The following is a 17,500-nucleotide window of genomic DNA, read 5'->3' as shown; positions in this document are numbered from 1 at the left end:
TCTAATCTGATAGAAACCTCCTCTAGTCTGATAGAAACCTCCTCTAGTCTGATAGAAACCTCCTCTAGTCTGATAGAAACCTCCTCTAGTCTGATAGAAACCTCCTCTAGTCTGATAGAAACCTCCTCTAGTCTGATAGAAACCTCCTCTAGTCTGATAGAAACCTCCTCTAGTCTGATTTTCCAGAAATAGTTTAACCAGCTCTGTTTCATAGCCACTCCCCTGTATACAACTCCCCTGCGTTGGCAGTACTACAACCCTGGTTAATCTGGCCTGTATACAACTCCCCTGCGCTCTGGCAAGACTACAACCCTGGTTAACCTGGCCTGTATACAACACCCCTGCGCTCTGGCAGGACTACAACCCTGGTTAACCTGGCCTGTTTACAACTCCCCTGCGCTCTGGCAGCACTACAACCCTTGTTAACCTGGCCTGAAAACAACTCCCGAGTGGTGCACGGCATCTCAGTCACTACAGACCCTGGTTCGTTTCCAGCCTGTATCACAACCGGACGTGATTACGAGTCCCATAGGGCGGTGTACAATTGGCCCAGCGTTGTCCGGGTTTGGCCGGGTTAGGCTGTCATTGTAAATAAGAATTTGTTCTTAACCGACTTTCCTAGTTAAATAAAGAACTGTCAACACACAACGTTTTTTAGGACACACAAGACCTGTGGAAGGAGAACAGGCCATCACACTCCCTCACCTAGACCATCCTCCACTCCCTCACCTAGACCATCCTCCACTCCCTCACTTAGACCATCCTCCACTCCCTCACTTAGACCATCCTCCACTCCCTCACCTAGACCATCCTCCACTCCCTCACTTAGACCATCCTCCACTCCCTCACCTAGACCATCCTCCACTCCCTCACCTAGACCATCCTCCACTCCCTCACCTAGACCTTCCTCCACTCCCTCACTTAGACCATCCTCCACTCCCTCACCTAGACCTTCCTCCACTCCCTCACTTAGACCATCCTCCACTCCCTCACTTAGACCATCCTCCACTCCCTCACTTAGACCATCCTCCACTCCCTCACTTAGACCATCCTCCACTCCCTCACTTAGACCATCCTCCACTCCCTCACCTAGACCATCCTCCACTCCCTCACCTAGACCATCCTCCACTCCCTCACCTAGACCATCCTCCACTCCCTCACCTAGACCATCCTCCACTCCCTCACCTAGACCATCCTCCACTCCCTCACCTAGACCTTCCTCCACTCCCTCACTTAGACCATCCTCCACTCCCTCACCTAGACCTTCCTCCACTCCCTCACTTAGACCATCCTCCACTCCCTCACTTAGACCATCCTCTACTCCCTCACCTAGACCATCCTCCACTCCCTCACCTAGACCTTCCTCCACTCCCTCACCAAGACCTTCCTCCACTCCCTCACCAAGACCATCCTCCACTCCCTCACCTAGACCTTCCTCCACTCCCTCACCTAGACCATCCTCCACTCCCTCACCTAGACCTTCCTCCACTCCTTCACCAAGACCATCCTCCACTCCCTCACCTAGACCATCCTCCACTCCCTCACGAAGACCATCCTCCACTCACTCACCAAGACCATCCTCCACTCCCTCACCTAGACCATCCTCCACTCCCTCACCTAGACCATCCTCCACTCCCTCACCTAGACCATCCTCCACTCCCTCACCTAGACCATCCTCCACTCCCTCACCTAGACCATCCTCCACTCCCTCACCAAGACCATCCTCCACTCCCTCACCTAGACCATCCTCCACTCCCTCACCTAGACCATCCTCCACTCCCGCACGAAGACCATCCTCCACTCCCTCACCAAGACCATCCTCCACTCCCTCACCTAGACCATCCTCTTCTCCCTCACCAAGACCATCCTCCACTCCCTCACCTAGACCATCCTCCACTCCCTCACCTAGACCATCCTCCACTCCCTCACCTAGACCTTCCTCCACTCCTTCACCAAGACCATCCTCCACTCCCTCACCTAGACCATCCTCCACTCCCTCACGAAGACCATCCTCCACTCACTCACCAAGACCATCCTCCACTCCCTCACCTAGACCATCCTCCACTCCCTCACCTAGACCATCCTCCACTCCCTCACCTAGACCATCCTCCACTCCCTCACCTAGACCATCCTCCACTCCCTCACCTAGACCATCCTCCACTCCCTCACCAAGACCATCCTCCACTCCCTCACCTAGACCATCCTCCACTCCCTCACCTAGACCATCCTCCACTCCCGCACGAAGACCATCCTCCACTCCCTCACCAAGACCATCCTCCACTCCCTCACCTAGACCATCCTCTTCTCCCTCACCAAGACCATCCTCCACTCCCTCACCTAGACCATCCTCCACTCCCTCACCTAGACCATCCTCTTCTCCCTCACCAAGACCATCCTCCACTCCCTCACCTAGACCATCCTCCACCCCATCACCTAGACCATCCTCCACTCCCTCACCAAGACCTTCCTCCAGTCACTTAGAGTTAGTTCTCTAGATTCCCTGGGTTAAGGGTTAGTTCCCTGGATTCCCTGGGTTAGGATTAGTTCCCTAGATTACCTGGGTTAGGATTAGTTCCATATATTACCTGGGTTAGGAGTAGTTCCCTGGATTCCCTGGGTCCTCATTCAGGTACAATATCAAAGACAGTCAGACCATCCTCGCTCAATGACCCCCCCCCCCTACACACACACACACACACAGCCTCACCAAGACCATCCTGCAGGAGTTATGTTGCTGTGGCACACTGCGAAACGATGCCCCTCTGGGCGGAGCCTGGGTGTGGCTGTGGGCATGTCCTTGGCCATGGGTGGGCAGGGCTCGGTGAGGAGGGGGAGTAGGTGGTCTGGGCTGTCCTGGTCCATGGGGAGGCAGGGCTCGGTGAGGAGGGGGAGTAGGTGGTCTGGGCTGTCCTGGTCCAGGGACGGCCGTAGTGGACAGGGACAGGGGGACGGGGTGACTGAGGTGAACAGGGGAGCACTGGGGTAGTCGTCGCTGGCTGTGGGAGGGGTAGGGCTGTCCAGGGGGGTGTTGGTTTTGGGCAGGAGGCTGTGGAGAGACGGGATACAGAATCACAGACACATCAATCAGAAACGGGGTCATATTCATTAGTACCCACTGCATCAAAATGTGTTTCAATGGAAATTGAAAATGAGCGTTTCTTATTGGGCAAGTTCAGGTATTCCCTCCCTGTTTCAGTGTGTTTTCTTCCGTTTGGTGCCTAATGAACATATCCCAGAACAGAAACAGACCAGAGCAGAACCTCCTGGAAGTCTGTTTCATATCATCAGCTGTCATGTCAAATCTCCATCCTTCTACCGCCCCTCTCCTTCACCTCCTCTAATCTCCTCCCCCTCTCCTTCACCTCCTCCACTCCTCCCCCTCTCCTTCACCTCGTTTCCACTCCTCCCCCTCTGCTTCATCTCCTCTCCACTCCTCCCCGTCTCCTTAATCTCCTCTCCACTCCTCCCCTCTCCTTAATCTCCTCTAAACTCCTCCTCCTCTCCATCTCGTCTACACTCCTCCCCCTCTCCTTAATCTCCTCTCCACTCCTCCCCCTCTCCTTAATCTCCTCTCCACTCCTCCGCCTCTCCTTAATCTCCTCTCCACTCCTCCCCTCTCCTTAATCTCCTCTACACTCCTCACCCTCTCCTTCATCTCCTCTCCACTCCTCCCCCTCTCCTTCACCTCGTCAACATTCCTCCTCTCCATCTCCTCTCCACTCCTCCTCCTCTCCTTCATCTCATCTCCACTCCTCCTCCTCTCCTTCATCTCGTCTCCACTCCTCCCCCTCTCCTTCACCACCTCCACTCCCCTCTCCACTCCTCCCCCTCTCCTTCATCTCCTCTCCACTCCTCCCCCTCTCCTTCATCTCCTCTCCTCTCCACTCCTCCCCCTCTCCTTCATCTCCTCCCCCTCCTCCCCCTCTCATTTTCTCTCCTCTCCTCCCTCTCTTCTCCATTCCTATCCTATCCTCACACTGTTATAAATCACAACATTTCCTCTAGTCCATTAAGCATTCCCTGGGTTAGAGTTAGAGTTAGTTCCCCGGATTCCCTGGGTTAGGATTAGTTCCCTGGATTCCCTGGGTTAGGATTAGTTCCCTGGATTCCCTGGGTTAGGATTAGTTCCCTGGATTCCCTGGGTTAGGGTTAGTTCCCTGGATTCCCTGGGTTAGGATTAGTTCCATGGATTCCCTGGGTTAGGATTAGTTCCCTGGATTCCCTGGGTTAGGGTTAGTTCCCTGGATTCCCTGGGTTAGGATTAGTTCCATGGATTCCCTGGGTTAGGATTAGTTCCCTGGATTCCCTGGGTTAGGATTAGTTCCCTGGATTCCCTGGGTTAGGGTTAGTTCCCTGGATTCCCTGGGTTAGGATTAGTTCCCTGGATTCCCTGGGTTAGAATTAGTTCCCTGGATTCCCTGGGTTAGGATTAGTTCCCTGGATTCCCTGGGTTAGGATTAGTTCCCCGGATTCCCTGGGTCCTCATTCAGGAACAATATCAAAGAGAGAGAGAGAGAGACAGGGGACGTCTGAACTAGTCTAGGTGGACAGAGCCACAGACCACACAGCTGTGTGGGGGGGGGGGACTAAAAATGTATTCCACTCAGTCACAAACACCCCTCTCCCTTATAACCCTGAACAGCTCCTGACCTCACCTGAACCCTGCTTACATCAAACAGACCTCTCTCCTCTTACCTCCAAAATGGCACCCTATTCCCTAAACTACAGGACTGGTCATTAAAACCAGACACTACAGCACCAGACACTACAGGACCAGACACTACAGGACCAGACACTACAGGACCAGACACTACAGGACCAGACACTACAGGAATGGTCACTAAAACCAGACACTACAGAACCGGACACTACAGGACCAGACACTACAGGACCAGACACTACAGGACCAGACACTACAGGACCAGACACTACAGGACCAGACACTACAAGACCAGACACTACAAGACCAGACACTACAGGACTGGTCACTAAAACCAGACACTACAGGACCAGACACTACAGGACCAGACACTACAGGACCAGACACTACAAGACCAGACACTACAGGACTGGTCACTAAAACCAGACACTACAGGACCAGACACTACAAGACCAGACACTACAGGACCGGACACTACAGGACCAGACACTACAGGACCAGACACTACAAGACCAGACACTACAGGACTGGTCACTAAAACCAGACACTACAGGACCAGACACTACAAGACCAGACACTACAGGACTGGTTTTAGTGTCACCTGAATATAACACTCTGTTGTTGTTAACGCCTGTCACCTGTCACTACAGGACCAGACACTACAGGACCAGACACTACAGGACCAGTCACTACAGGACCAGACACTACAGGACCGGACACTACAGGACCAGACACTACAGGACCAGACACTACAGGACCAGACACTACAGGACGGGTCACTAAAACCAGACATTACAGTACAGAACCAGACACTACAGGACCAGACACTACAGGACGGGTCACTAAAACCAGACACTACAGAACCAGACACTACAGGACCAGACCCTACAGGACGGGTCACTAAAACCAGACACTACAGGACCAGACACTACAGGACCAGACCCTACAGAACCAGACACTACAGGACCAGACACTACAGGACCAGACACTACAGGACCAGACACTACAGGACCAGACACTACAGAACCAGACACTACAGGATGGGTCACTAAAACCAGACACTACAGGACCAGACACTACAGGACCAGACACTACAGAACCAGACACTACAGGACCAGACACTACAGGACCAGACACTACAGAACCAGACACTACAGGACCAGACACTACAGGACCAGACACTACAGGATGGGTCACTAAAACCAGACACTACAGGACCAGACACTACAGGACCAGACACTACAGAACCAGACACCACAGGACCAGACACTACAGGACCAGACACTACAGGACCAGACACTACAGGACCAGACACTACAGGACCAGACACTACAGGATGGGTCACTAAAACCAGACACTACAGGACCAGACACTACAGAACCAGACACTACAGGACCAGACACTACAGGACCAGACACTACAGAACCAGACACTACAGGACCAGACACTACAGGACCAGACACTACAGGACCAGACACTACAGGACCAGACACCACAGGACTGGTCACTAAAACCAGACACTACAGGACCAGACACTACAGGACGGGTCACTAAAACCAGACACTACAGGACCAGACACTACAGGACCAGACACTACAGGACCAGACACTACAGAACCAGACACTACAGGACCAGACACGACAGGACCAGACACTACAGGACCAGACACTACAGAACCAGACACTACAGGACCAGACACTACAGGACCAGACACTACAGGACCAGACACTACAGGACCAGACACGACAGGACCAGACACTACAGGACCAGACACTACAGGACCAGACACTACAGGACCAGACACTACAGAACCAGACACTACAGGACCAGACACTACAGGACCAGACACTACAGGACCAGACACTACAGGACCAGACACCACAGAACGGGTCACTAAAACCAGAAATTACAGGACGGGTCACTAACACCAGACACCACAGGTAGGGTCACTAAAACCAGACACCACAGGTAGGGTCACTAAAACCAGACACCACAGGTAGGGTAACTAAAACCAGACACCACAGGTAGGGTAACTAAAACCAGACACTACAGGACGGGTAACTAAAACCAGACACCACAGGTAGGGTCACTAAAACCAGACACCACAGGACGGGTAACTAAAACCAGACACCACAGGTAGGGTCACTAAAATCAGACACTACAGGACGGGTAACTAAAACCTTGCCAGAAGGTCTATGCACCTGTAACACACGTCAACTCAAAACACAAAGCCTTTTCCTTTTATCCTTCCTGAGTTCCTTCAACTCAATACATCAGTTCTGTTTCAGTTGAAATAACGCAATCACATCCTGCCACGTCAACAACAAAAAGTTATTTGAGCTTACAGGGAACAGATTGATTCAATCTGAATCTGAACTGAAGCTTTGTAATTCACCTGAGTATAACACTCTGTTGTTGTTAACGCCTGTCACCTGAATATAACACTCTGTTGTTGTTATAGTATCAGCCTGAATATAACACTCTGTTGTTGTTATAGTATCAGCCTGAATATAACACTCTGTTGTTGTTAACGCCTGTCACCTGAATATAACACTCTGTTGTTGTTAACGCCTGTCACCTGAATATAACACTCTGTTGTTGTTAACGCCTGTCACCTGAATATAACACTCTGTTGTTGTTAACGCCTGTCACCTGAATATAACACTCTGTTGTTGTTAACGCCTGTCACCTGAATATAACACTCTGTTGTTGTTAACGCCTGTCACCTGAATATAACACTCTGTTGTTGTTAACGCCTGTCACCTGAATATAACACTCTGTTGTTGTTAACGCCTGTCACCTGAATATAACACTCTGTTGTTGTTAACGCCTGTCACCTGAGTATAACACTCTGTTGTTGTTAACGCCTGTCACCTGAATATAACACTCTGTTGTTGTTATAGTATCAGCCTGAATATAACACTCTGTTGTTGTTATAGTATCAGCCTGAATATAACACTCTGTTGTTGTTAACGCCTGTCACCTGAATATAACACTCTGTTGTTGTTAACGCCTGTCACCTGAATATAACACTCTGTTGTTGTTAACGTATCAACCTGAATATAACACTCTGTTGTTGTTAACGCCTGTCACCTGAATATAACACTCTGTTGTTGTTATAGTATCAGCCTGAATATAACACTCTGTTGTTGTTAACGCCTGTCACCTGAATATAACACTCTGTTGTTGTTAACGCCTGTCACCTGAATATAACACTCTGTTGTTGTTAACGCCTGTCACCTGAATATAACACTCTGTTGTTGTTAACGCCTGTCACCTGAATATAACACTCTGTTGTTGTTAACGCCTGCCACCTGAATATAACACTCTGTTGTTGTTATAGTATCAGCCTGAATATAACACTCTGTTGTTGTTAACGCCTGTCACCTGAATATAACACTCTGTTGTTGTTAACGCCTGTCACCTGAATATAACACTCTGTTGTTGTTAACGCCTGTCACCTGAATATAACACTCTGTTGTTGTTAACGCCTGTCACCTGAATATAACACTCTGTTGTTGTTAACGCCTGCCACCTGAATATAACACTCTGTTGTTGTTAACGCCTGTCACCTGAATATAACACTCTGTTGTTGTTAACGCCTGTCACCTGAATATAACACTCTGTTGTTGTTAACGCCTGTCACCTGAATATAACACTCTGTTGTTGTTAACGCCTGCCACCTGAATATAACACTCTGTTGTTGTTAACGCCTGTCACCTGAATATAACACTCTGTTGTTGTTAACGCCTGTCACCTGAATATAACACTCTGTTGTTGTTAACGCCTGTCACCTGAATATAACACTCTGTTGTTGTTAACGCCTGTCACCTGAATATAACACTCTGTTGTTGTTAACCTATCAGCCTGTCACCTGAATATAACACTCTGTTGTTGTTAAAGTATCAGCCTGAATATAACACTCTGTTGTTGTTAACGCCTGTCACCTGAATATAACACTCTGTTGTTGTTAACGTATCAGCCTGCGGCTTTGAAAACCCAACAACAATTGACTAGATATCAATATTCCCGGTGTGTGTCACGCAAAAATAAAACAATTTATTCTATTAACAAGCATCTTTCACTGCGCGACCAGAGCGGGGTTTCTCTCAGCAGAGGTCCATTATGTACACCACCTCCGCTGGGCGCCAGACATTTCATTGGATTTGAATTAGCTGCCGATTGTGTGAAAATAACATATCACACAGGGAGATAGAGGGAGGGAGAGAATAGGATGGAGAGAAGGATGGAGAAAGAGAGAGAGCGAGAGGGAGAGATGGGGGGAGAGAAGGATGAGAGAGAGAGAGAGAGAGAGAGAGAGAGAGAGAGAGAGAGAGAGATGGGGGGAGAGAATGATGGAGAGAGAGAGAGAGAGCGCGAGAGAGAGAGAGATGGGGAGGAGAGAAGGATGGAGAGAGAGAGAGAGAGAGAGAGCGAGAGAGAGAGATAGATGGGTGGGATTAGCTGTTGTTGTGTGTGAGGAAGCCAGTGGGGGGAGAGATTGAAAGAGGAGTGTCGTGTCTTTGGCTATGCCGGATTAAGTGATATGACATGCTATTCTATAAAATCCTTTCTCCGTAATTAATATCACCTGATTGAGCTAATCATGTAAATGTAATTAACTAGAGAGTCGAGGGACCACGAAATAATATTTATAGAGCTGTTATCTTCCGAATAAACTCTTAAAGACCTAGTAATATTTTACATCAATAGCAGTCAACATTAATCGTCACCTTAATTCAGTCTCATCTGAAAGATGTACATTAGTAGTTATCTTCACGAACCCTGGCTAACAAACCTACTCCCAGGCCAACGTCATGACAGTATGGTACTGTATGGTACCGTAGGTATTTATGACTGTCATAAACCTACCACCAGGCCAACGTCATGACAGTATGGTACTGTATGGTACTGTTTGGTACTGTATGGTACTGTAGGTATTTATGACTGTCATAAACCTACCCCCAGGCCAACGTCATGACAGTATGGTACTGTATGGTACTGTTTGATACTGTATGGTACTGTAGGTATTTATGACTGTCATAAACCTACCCCCAGGCCAACGTCATGACAGTATGGTACTGTATGGTACTGTAGGTATTTATGACTGTCATAAACCTACCCCCAGGCCAATGTCATGACAGTATGGTACTGTATGGTACTGTATGGTACTGTAGGTATTTATGACTGTCATAAACCTACCCCCAGGCCAATGTCATGACAGTATGGTACTGTATGGTACTGTTTGATACTGTATGGTCCTGTAGGTATTTACGACTGTCATAAACCTACCCCCAGGCCAATGTCATGACAGTATGGTACTGTATGGTACTGTAGGTATTTATGACTGTCATAAACCTACCCCCAGGCCAATGTCATGACAGTATGGTATTGTATGGTACTGTATGGTCCTGTAGGTATTTATGACTGTCATAAACCTACCCCCAGGCCAACGTCATGACAGTATGGTACTGTATGGTACTGTTTGGTACTGTACTGTACTGTAGGTATTTATGACTGTCATAAACCTACCCCCAGGCCAACGTCATGACAGTATGGTACTGTATGGTACTGTAGGTATTTATGACTGTCATAAACCTACCCCCAGGCCAACGTCATGACAGTATGGTATTGTATGGTACTGTTTGGTACTGTACTGTACTGTAGGTATTTATGACTGTCATAAACCTACCCCCAGGCCAACGTCATGACAGTATGGTATTGTATGGTACTGTAGGTATTTATGACTGTCATAAACCTACCCCCAGGCCAACGTCATGACAGGAGGAAGAAGAGAAATGAACCTTGAAGATGCTGCTGCTGTGTTTCTGTCTCTGTGGCGGTGTCTGTGTCTGGGCTTGAGGCTGGCCACGTGGGGAATCTCTATGGCTTGGACCGGAGGATCTGTTAGGCCCCACCGACCTGTGACACAACAACAGATTTACACTTTCAAAAATGGGTCTTTTATAAATATGAAATACACAAAATCAGTCCCCAGGTGTGAATTTGTATACTTAACTTCAACTCAATGGGTTGACCGTGGTACTTTAGGAGACGACTGGCTAGGGGTTGACCGTGGTACTTTAGAAGACGCCTGGCTAGCCCGTTCCATACAGTCTACAGCGGCTAGCCCGTTCCATACAGTCTACAGCCCAATACATACAGTCTACAGCCCAATCCATACAGTCTACAGCCCAATCCATACAGTCTACAGCCCAATCCATACAGTCTACAGCCCAATCCATACAGTCTACAGCGGCTAGCCCAATCCATACAGTCTACAGCCCAATCCTTACAGTCTACAGCCCAAACCTTACAGTCTACAGCCCAATCCATACAGTCTACAGCCCAATCCATACAGTCTACAGCGGCTAGCCCAATCCATACAGTCTACAGCCCAATACATACAGTCTACAGCCCAATACATACAGTCTACAGCCCAATACATACAGTCTACAGCCCAATCCATACAGTCTACAGCCCAATCCTTACAGTCTACAGCCCAAACCTTACAGTCTACAGCCCAATCCATACAGTCTACAGCCCAATACATACAGTCTACAGCCCAATACATACAGTCTACAGCCCAATACATACAGTCTACAGCCCAATCCATACAGTCTACAGCCCAATCCTTACAGTCTACAGCCCAAACCTTACAGTCTACAGCCCAATACATACAGTCTACAGCCCAATACATACAGTCTACAGCCCAATACATACAGTCTACAGCCCAATCCATACAGTCTACAGCCCAATACATACAGTCTACAGCCCAAACCTTACAGTCTACAGCCCAATCCATACAGTCTACAGCCCAATACATACAGTCTACAGCCCAATACATACAGTCTACAGCCCAATCCATACAGTCTACAGCCCAATCTATACAGTCTACAGCCCAATCCTTACAGTCTACAGCCCAATACATACAGTCTACAGCCCAATCCATACAGTCTACAGCCCGTTCCATACAGTCTACAGTGGCCAGCCCGTTCCATACAGTCTACAGTGGCTAGCCCAATCCATACAGTCTACAGCCCAATCCATACAGTCTACAGCCCAATACATACAGTCTACAGCCCAATCCATACAGTCTACAGCGGCTAGCCCAATCCATACAGTCTACAGCGGCTAGCCCAATCCATACAGTCTACAGCCCGTTCCATACAGTCTACAGCGGCTAGCCCAATCCATACAGTCTACAGCAGCTAGCCCAATCCATACAGTCTACAGCCCAATCCATACAGTCTACAGCCCAATCTATACAGTCTACAGCCCAATCCATACAGTCTACAACGGCTAGCCCAATCCATACAGTCTACAGCCCAATCTATACAGTCTACAGCCCAATCCATACAGTCTACAGCCCAATCCATACAGTCTACAACGGCTAGCCCAATCCATGTGGCTAGTTTCTAATGTCCTACCTGTTGGTCTATATTATATTATATTAGTTTCTAATGTCCTACCTGTTGGTCTATATTATATTATATTAGTTTCTAATGTCCTACCTGTTGGTCTATATTATATTATATTAGTTTCTAATGTCCTACCTGTTGGTCTATATTATATTATATTAGTTTCTAATGTCCTACCTGTTGGTATATATTATATTACCTCAGCTGGTCCATAGTGTTCTATATTACCTCAGCTTGTCCATAGTGTTCTATATTACCTCAGCTGGTCCATAGTGTTCTATATTACCTCAGCTTGTCCATAGTGTTCTATATTACCTCAGCTGGTCCATAGTGTTCTATATTACCTCAGCTTGTCCATAGTGTTCTAATTCACCTCAGCTGGTCCATAGTGTTCTAATTCACCTCAGCTGGTCCATAGTGTTCTATATTACCTCAGCTTGTCCATAGTGTTCTAATTCACCTCAGCTGGTCCATAGTGCTCTATATTACCTCAGCTTGTCCATAGTGTTCTAATTCACCTCAGCTGGTCCATAGTGTTCTAATTCACCTCAGCTGGTCCATAGTGTTCTATATTACCTCAGCTTGTCCATAGTGTTCTGTATTACCTCAGCTGGTCCATAGTGTTCTAATTTACCTCAGCTTGTCCATAGGGTTCTAATTTACCTCAGCTGGTCCATTGTGTTCTAATTTACCTCAGCTGGTCCATAGTGTTCTAATTCACCTCAGCTGGTCCATATGGTTCTAATTCACCTCAGCTGGTCCATAGTGTTCTAATTCACCTCAGCTGGTCCATAGTGTTCTAATTTACCTCAGCTGGTCCATAGTGTTCTATATTACCTCAGCTTGTCCATAGTGTTCTAATTCACCTCAGCTGGTCCATAGGGTTCTAATTCACCTCAGCTTGTCCATAGTGTTCTATATTACCTCAGCTGATCCATAGTGTTCTATATTACCTCAGCTTGTCCATAGTGTTCTAATTCACCTCAGCTTGTCCATAGTGTTCTATATTACCTCAGCTGGTCCATAGTGTTCTATATTACCTCAGCTTGTCCATAGTGTTCTATATTACCTCAGCTTGTCCATAGTGTTCTAATTTACCTCAGCTGGTCCATAGTGTTCTATATTACCTCAGCTTGTCCATAGCGTTCTATATTACCTCAGCTGGTCCATAGTGTTCTATATTACCTCAGCTTGTCCATAGTGTTCTATATTACCTCAGCTTGTCCATAGTGTTCTAATTCACCTCAGCTGGTCCATAGTGTTCTATATTACCTCAGCTTGTCCATAGTGTTCTATATTACCTCAGCTTGTCCATAGTGTTCTATATTACCTCAGCTTGTCCATAGTGTTCTAATTCACCTCAGCTGGTCCATAGTGTTCTATATTACCTCAGCTGGTCCATAGTGTTCTATATTACCTCAGCTTGTCCATAGTGTTCTATATTACCTCAGCTTGTCCATAGTGTTCTATATTACCTCAGCTGGTCCATAGTGTTCTATATTACCTCAGCTGGTCCATAGTGTTCTTTATTATCTCAGCTGGTCCATAGTGTTCTATATTACCTCAGCTTGTCCATAGTGTTCTAATTCACCTCAGCTTGTCCATAGTGTTCTATATTACCTCAGCTTGTCCATAGTGTTCTAATTTACATCAGCTTGTCCATAGTGTTCTAATTTACCTCAGCTTGTCCATAGTGTTCTAATTCACCTCAGCTTGTCCATAGTGTTCTAATTTACCTCAGCTTGTCCATAGTGTTCTATATTACCTCAGCTGGTCCATAGTGTTCTATATTACCTCAGCTTGTCCATAGTGTTCTATATTACCTCAGCCTGTCCATAGTGTTCTATATTACCTCAGCTTGTCCATAGTGTTCTATATTACCTCAGCTGGTCCATATGGTTCTAATTCACCTCAGCTTGTCCATAGTGTTCTAATTTACCTCAGCTTGTCCATAGTGTTCTAATTTACCTCAGCTTGTCCATAGTGTTCTATATTACCTCAGCTGGTCCATAGTGTTCTATATTACCTCAGCTTGTCCATAGTGTTCTAATTCACCTCAGCTGGTCCATAGTGTTCTATATTACCTCAGCTTGTCCATAGTGTTCTAATTCACCTCAGCTGGTCCATAGTGTTCTATATTACCTCAGCTTGTCCATAGTGTTCTATATTACCTCAGCTGGTCCATAGTGTTCTATATTACATCAGCTTGTCCATAGTGTTCTAATTCACCTCAGCTTGTCCATAGTGTTCTATATTACCTCAGCTGGTCCATAGTGTTCTATATTACCTCATCTTGTCCATAGTGTTCTAATTCACCTCAGCTGGTCCATAGTGTTCTATATTACCTCAGCTTGTCCATAGTGTTCTAATTTACCTCAGCTGGTCCATAGTGTTCTATATTACCTCAGCTTGTCCATAGTGTTCTATATTACCTCAGCTTGTCCATAGTGTTCTATATTACCTCAGCTTGTCCATAGTGTTCTATATCACCTCAGCTTGTCCATAGTGTTCTAATTTACCTCAGCTTGTCCATAGTGTTCTATATTACCTCAGCTTGTCCATAGTGTTCTAATTTACCTCAGCTGGTCCATAGTGTTCTAATTTACCTCAGCTTGTCCATAGTGTTCTATATTTCCTCAGCTTGTCCATAGTGTTCTAATTCACATCAGCTTGTCCATAGTGTTCTAATTCACCTCAGCTTGTCCATAGGGTTCTAATTCACCTCAGCTTGTCCATAGGGTTCTAATTTACCTCAGCTGGTCCATAGTGTTCTAATTCACCTCAGCTTGTCCATAGGGTTCTAATTCACCTCAGCTTGTCCATAGTGTTCTAATTCACCTCAGCTTGTCCATAGGGTTCTAATTCACCTCAGCTGGTCCATAGTGTTCTAATTCACCTCAGCTTGTCCATAGGGTTCTAATTCACCTCAGCTTGTCCATAGTGTTCTAATTCACCTCAGCTTGTCCATAGTGTTCTAATTCACCTCAGCTTGTCTATAGTGTTCTATATTACCTCAGCTTGTCCATAGGGTTCTAATTTACCTCAGCTGGTCCATAGGGTTCTGTATTACCTCAGATTGTCCATAGGGTTCTAATTCACCTCATCTTGTCCATAGGGTTCTTCTTGTTGGTGAAGAGTAGTCTCAGGAGGGTCTTTCTCTTGATGGAGACGATGAGGCCGGCTCCCAGGAAGGTTATTAGAGTCAACAGGACCCCCACCGCCACGCCACCGTAGTCTGGGAAATGACATCAGAGACAGACATGAAGTACATGAAAACAGCAATACCTTTTGAACCTGGGGAGCCAGATCCTGTGGTAGAAACAATGGCCATCTATAGCAGCATGGCTAGTCTCAATGAGGAACACTGGAATTAGCTACAATGGCCAACTATAGCAACATGGCTAGTCTCAATGAGGAACAATGGCATTAGCTACAATGGCCAACTATAGCAACATTGCTAGTCTCAATGAGGAACAATGGAATTAGCTACAATGGTCATCTATAGCAACATTGCTAGTCTCAATGAGGAACAATGGAATTAGCTACAATGGCCATCTATAGCAGCATGGCTAGTCTCAATGAGGAACAATGGCATTAGCTACAATGGCCAACTATAGCAACATGGCTACTCTCAATGAGGAACAATGGCATTAGCTACAATGGCCATCTATAGCAACATGGCTAGTCTCAATGAGGAACAATGGCATTAGCTACAATGGCCATCTATAGCAACATGGCTAGTTTCATTGAGGAACAATGGCATTAGCTACAATGGCCAACTATAGCAACATTGCTAGTCTCAATGAGGAACAATGAAATTAGCTACAATGGTCATCTATAGCAACATTGCTAGTCTCAATGAGGAACAATGGAATTAGCTACAATGGTCATCTATAGCAACATGGCTAGTCTCAATGAGGAACAATGGCATTAGCTACAATGGCCATCTATAGCAACATGGCTAGTCTCAATGAGGAACAATGGCATTAGCTACAATGGCCATCTATAGCAACATGGCTAGTCTCAATGAGGAACATTGGAATTTCAATTAACAATCTGAAATGACTAAATGGATAAGGAATTGACCCCAAGCCTACTTTGCATGACATTATAGCAGACTTTTGGGTTGGTAACAATGGGTACCTGCTAGCCTCATCGGTCCACTGTCCACACTTCCCCCGAAGCCTGCCTTGTCACAGAAGGGAGGAGCCCAGTGGGCCTCACAGTGGCAGTTCTTGTTGTTATTACACACCTGTAGGTAGGAAACCACAACATATTGTTGTTATAACACACCTGTAGGTAGGAAACCACAACATATTGTTGTTATAACACACTTGTAGGTAGGAAACCACAACATATTGTAGTTATAACACACCTGTAGGTAGTATACCACAACATATTGTAGTTATATCACACCTGTAGGTAGTATACCACAACATATTGTAGTTATATCACACCTGTAGGTAGTATACCACAACATATTGTAGTTATATCACACCTGTAGGTAGTATACCACAACATATTGTAGTTATATCACACCTGTAGGTAAGAAACCACAACATATTGTAGTTATATCACACCTGTAGGTAGTATACCACAACATATTGTAGTTATATCACACCTGTAGGTAGTATATCACAACATATCACACCTGTAGGTAGTATATCACAACATATCACACCTGTAGGTAGTATATCACAACATATCACACCTGTAGGTAGTATATCACAACATATCACACCTGTAGGTAGTATACCACAACATATTGTAGTTATATCACACCTGTAGGTAGGAAACCACAACATATTGTTGTTATAACACACCTGTAGGTAGTATATCACAACATATTGTAGTTATAACACACCTGTAGGTAGTATACCACAACATATTGTAGTTATTACACACCTGTAGGTAGTATATCACAACATATCACACCTGTAGGTAGTATATCACAACATATTGTAGTTATAACACACCTGTAGGTAGTATATCACAACATAACACACCTGTAGGTAGTATATCACAACATATTGTAGTTATATCACACCTGTAGGTAGGAAACCACAACATATTGTTGTTATAACACACCTGTAGGTAGTATATCACAACATATTGTAGTTATATCACACCTGTAGGTAGTATACCACAACATATTGTAGTTATATCACACCTGTAGGTAGCATACCACAACATATTGTAGTTATTACACACCTGTAGGTAGTATACCACAACATATCACACCTGTAGGTAGTATATCACAACATATTGTAGTTATTACACACCTGTAGGTAGTATATCACAACATAACACACCTGTAGGTAGTATATCACAACATATTGTAGTTATATCACACCTGTAGGTAGTATACCACAACATATTGTAGTTATTACACACCTGTAGGTAGTATATAACAACATAA

The 17,500-nt window shown here is 46.0% G+C and overlaps 1 protein-coding gene across 1 annotated transcript in view; it reads right to left on the bottom strand.

Moving 5' to 3' along the window:
• Positions 1-17,500, bottom strand: part of LOC110517068 (disintegrin and metalloproteinase domain-containing protein 12) — a 234,598-nt gene that overhangs the window by 10,848 nt on the left and 206,250 nt on the right. The window contains exons 18-21 of the mRNA XM_090228882.1: positions 16,225-16,333; positions 15,181-15,316; positions 10,465-10,582; positions 2,708-3,046 (exon numbers count right to left, since the gene is read on the bottom strand). Coding sequence (XP_090085008.1) covers positions 2,708-3,046; positions 10,465-10,582; positions 15,181-15,316; positions 16,225-16,333 — 702 coding nt within the window. The remainder of the gene's footprint in view (positions 1-2,707; positions 3,047-10,464; positions 10,583-15,180; positions 15,317-16,224; positions 16,334-17,500) is intronic.

Source organism: Oncorhynchus mykiss, unplaced genomic scaffold (genome assembly GCF_057628025.1).
Source record: "Oncorhynchus mykiss isolate SJ-2025 unplaced genomic scaffold, ASM5762802v1 scaffold103, whole genome shotgun sequence".
Taxonomy (NCBI): Eukaryota; Metazoa; Chordata; class Actinopteri; order Salmoniformes; family Salmonidae; genus Oncorhynchus; species Oncorhynchus mykiss.
Note: the sequence above shows the minus strand (reverse complement) of the source record. Positions and strands in the feature narration are given on the sequence as shown.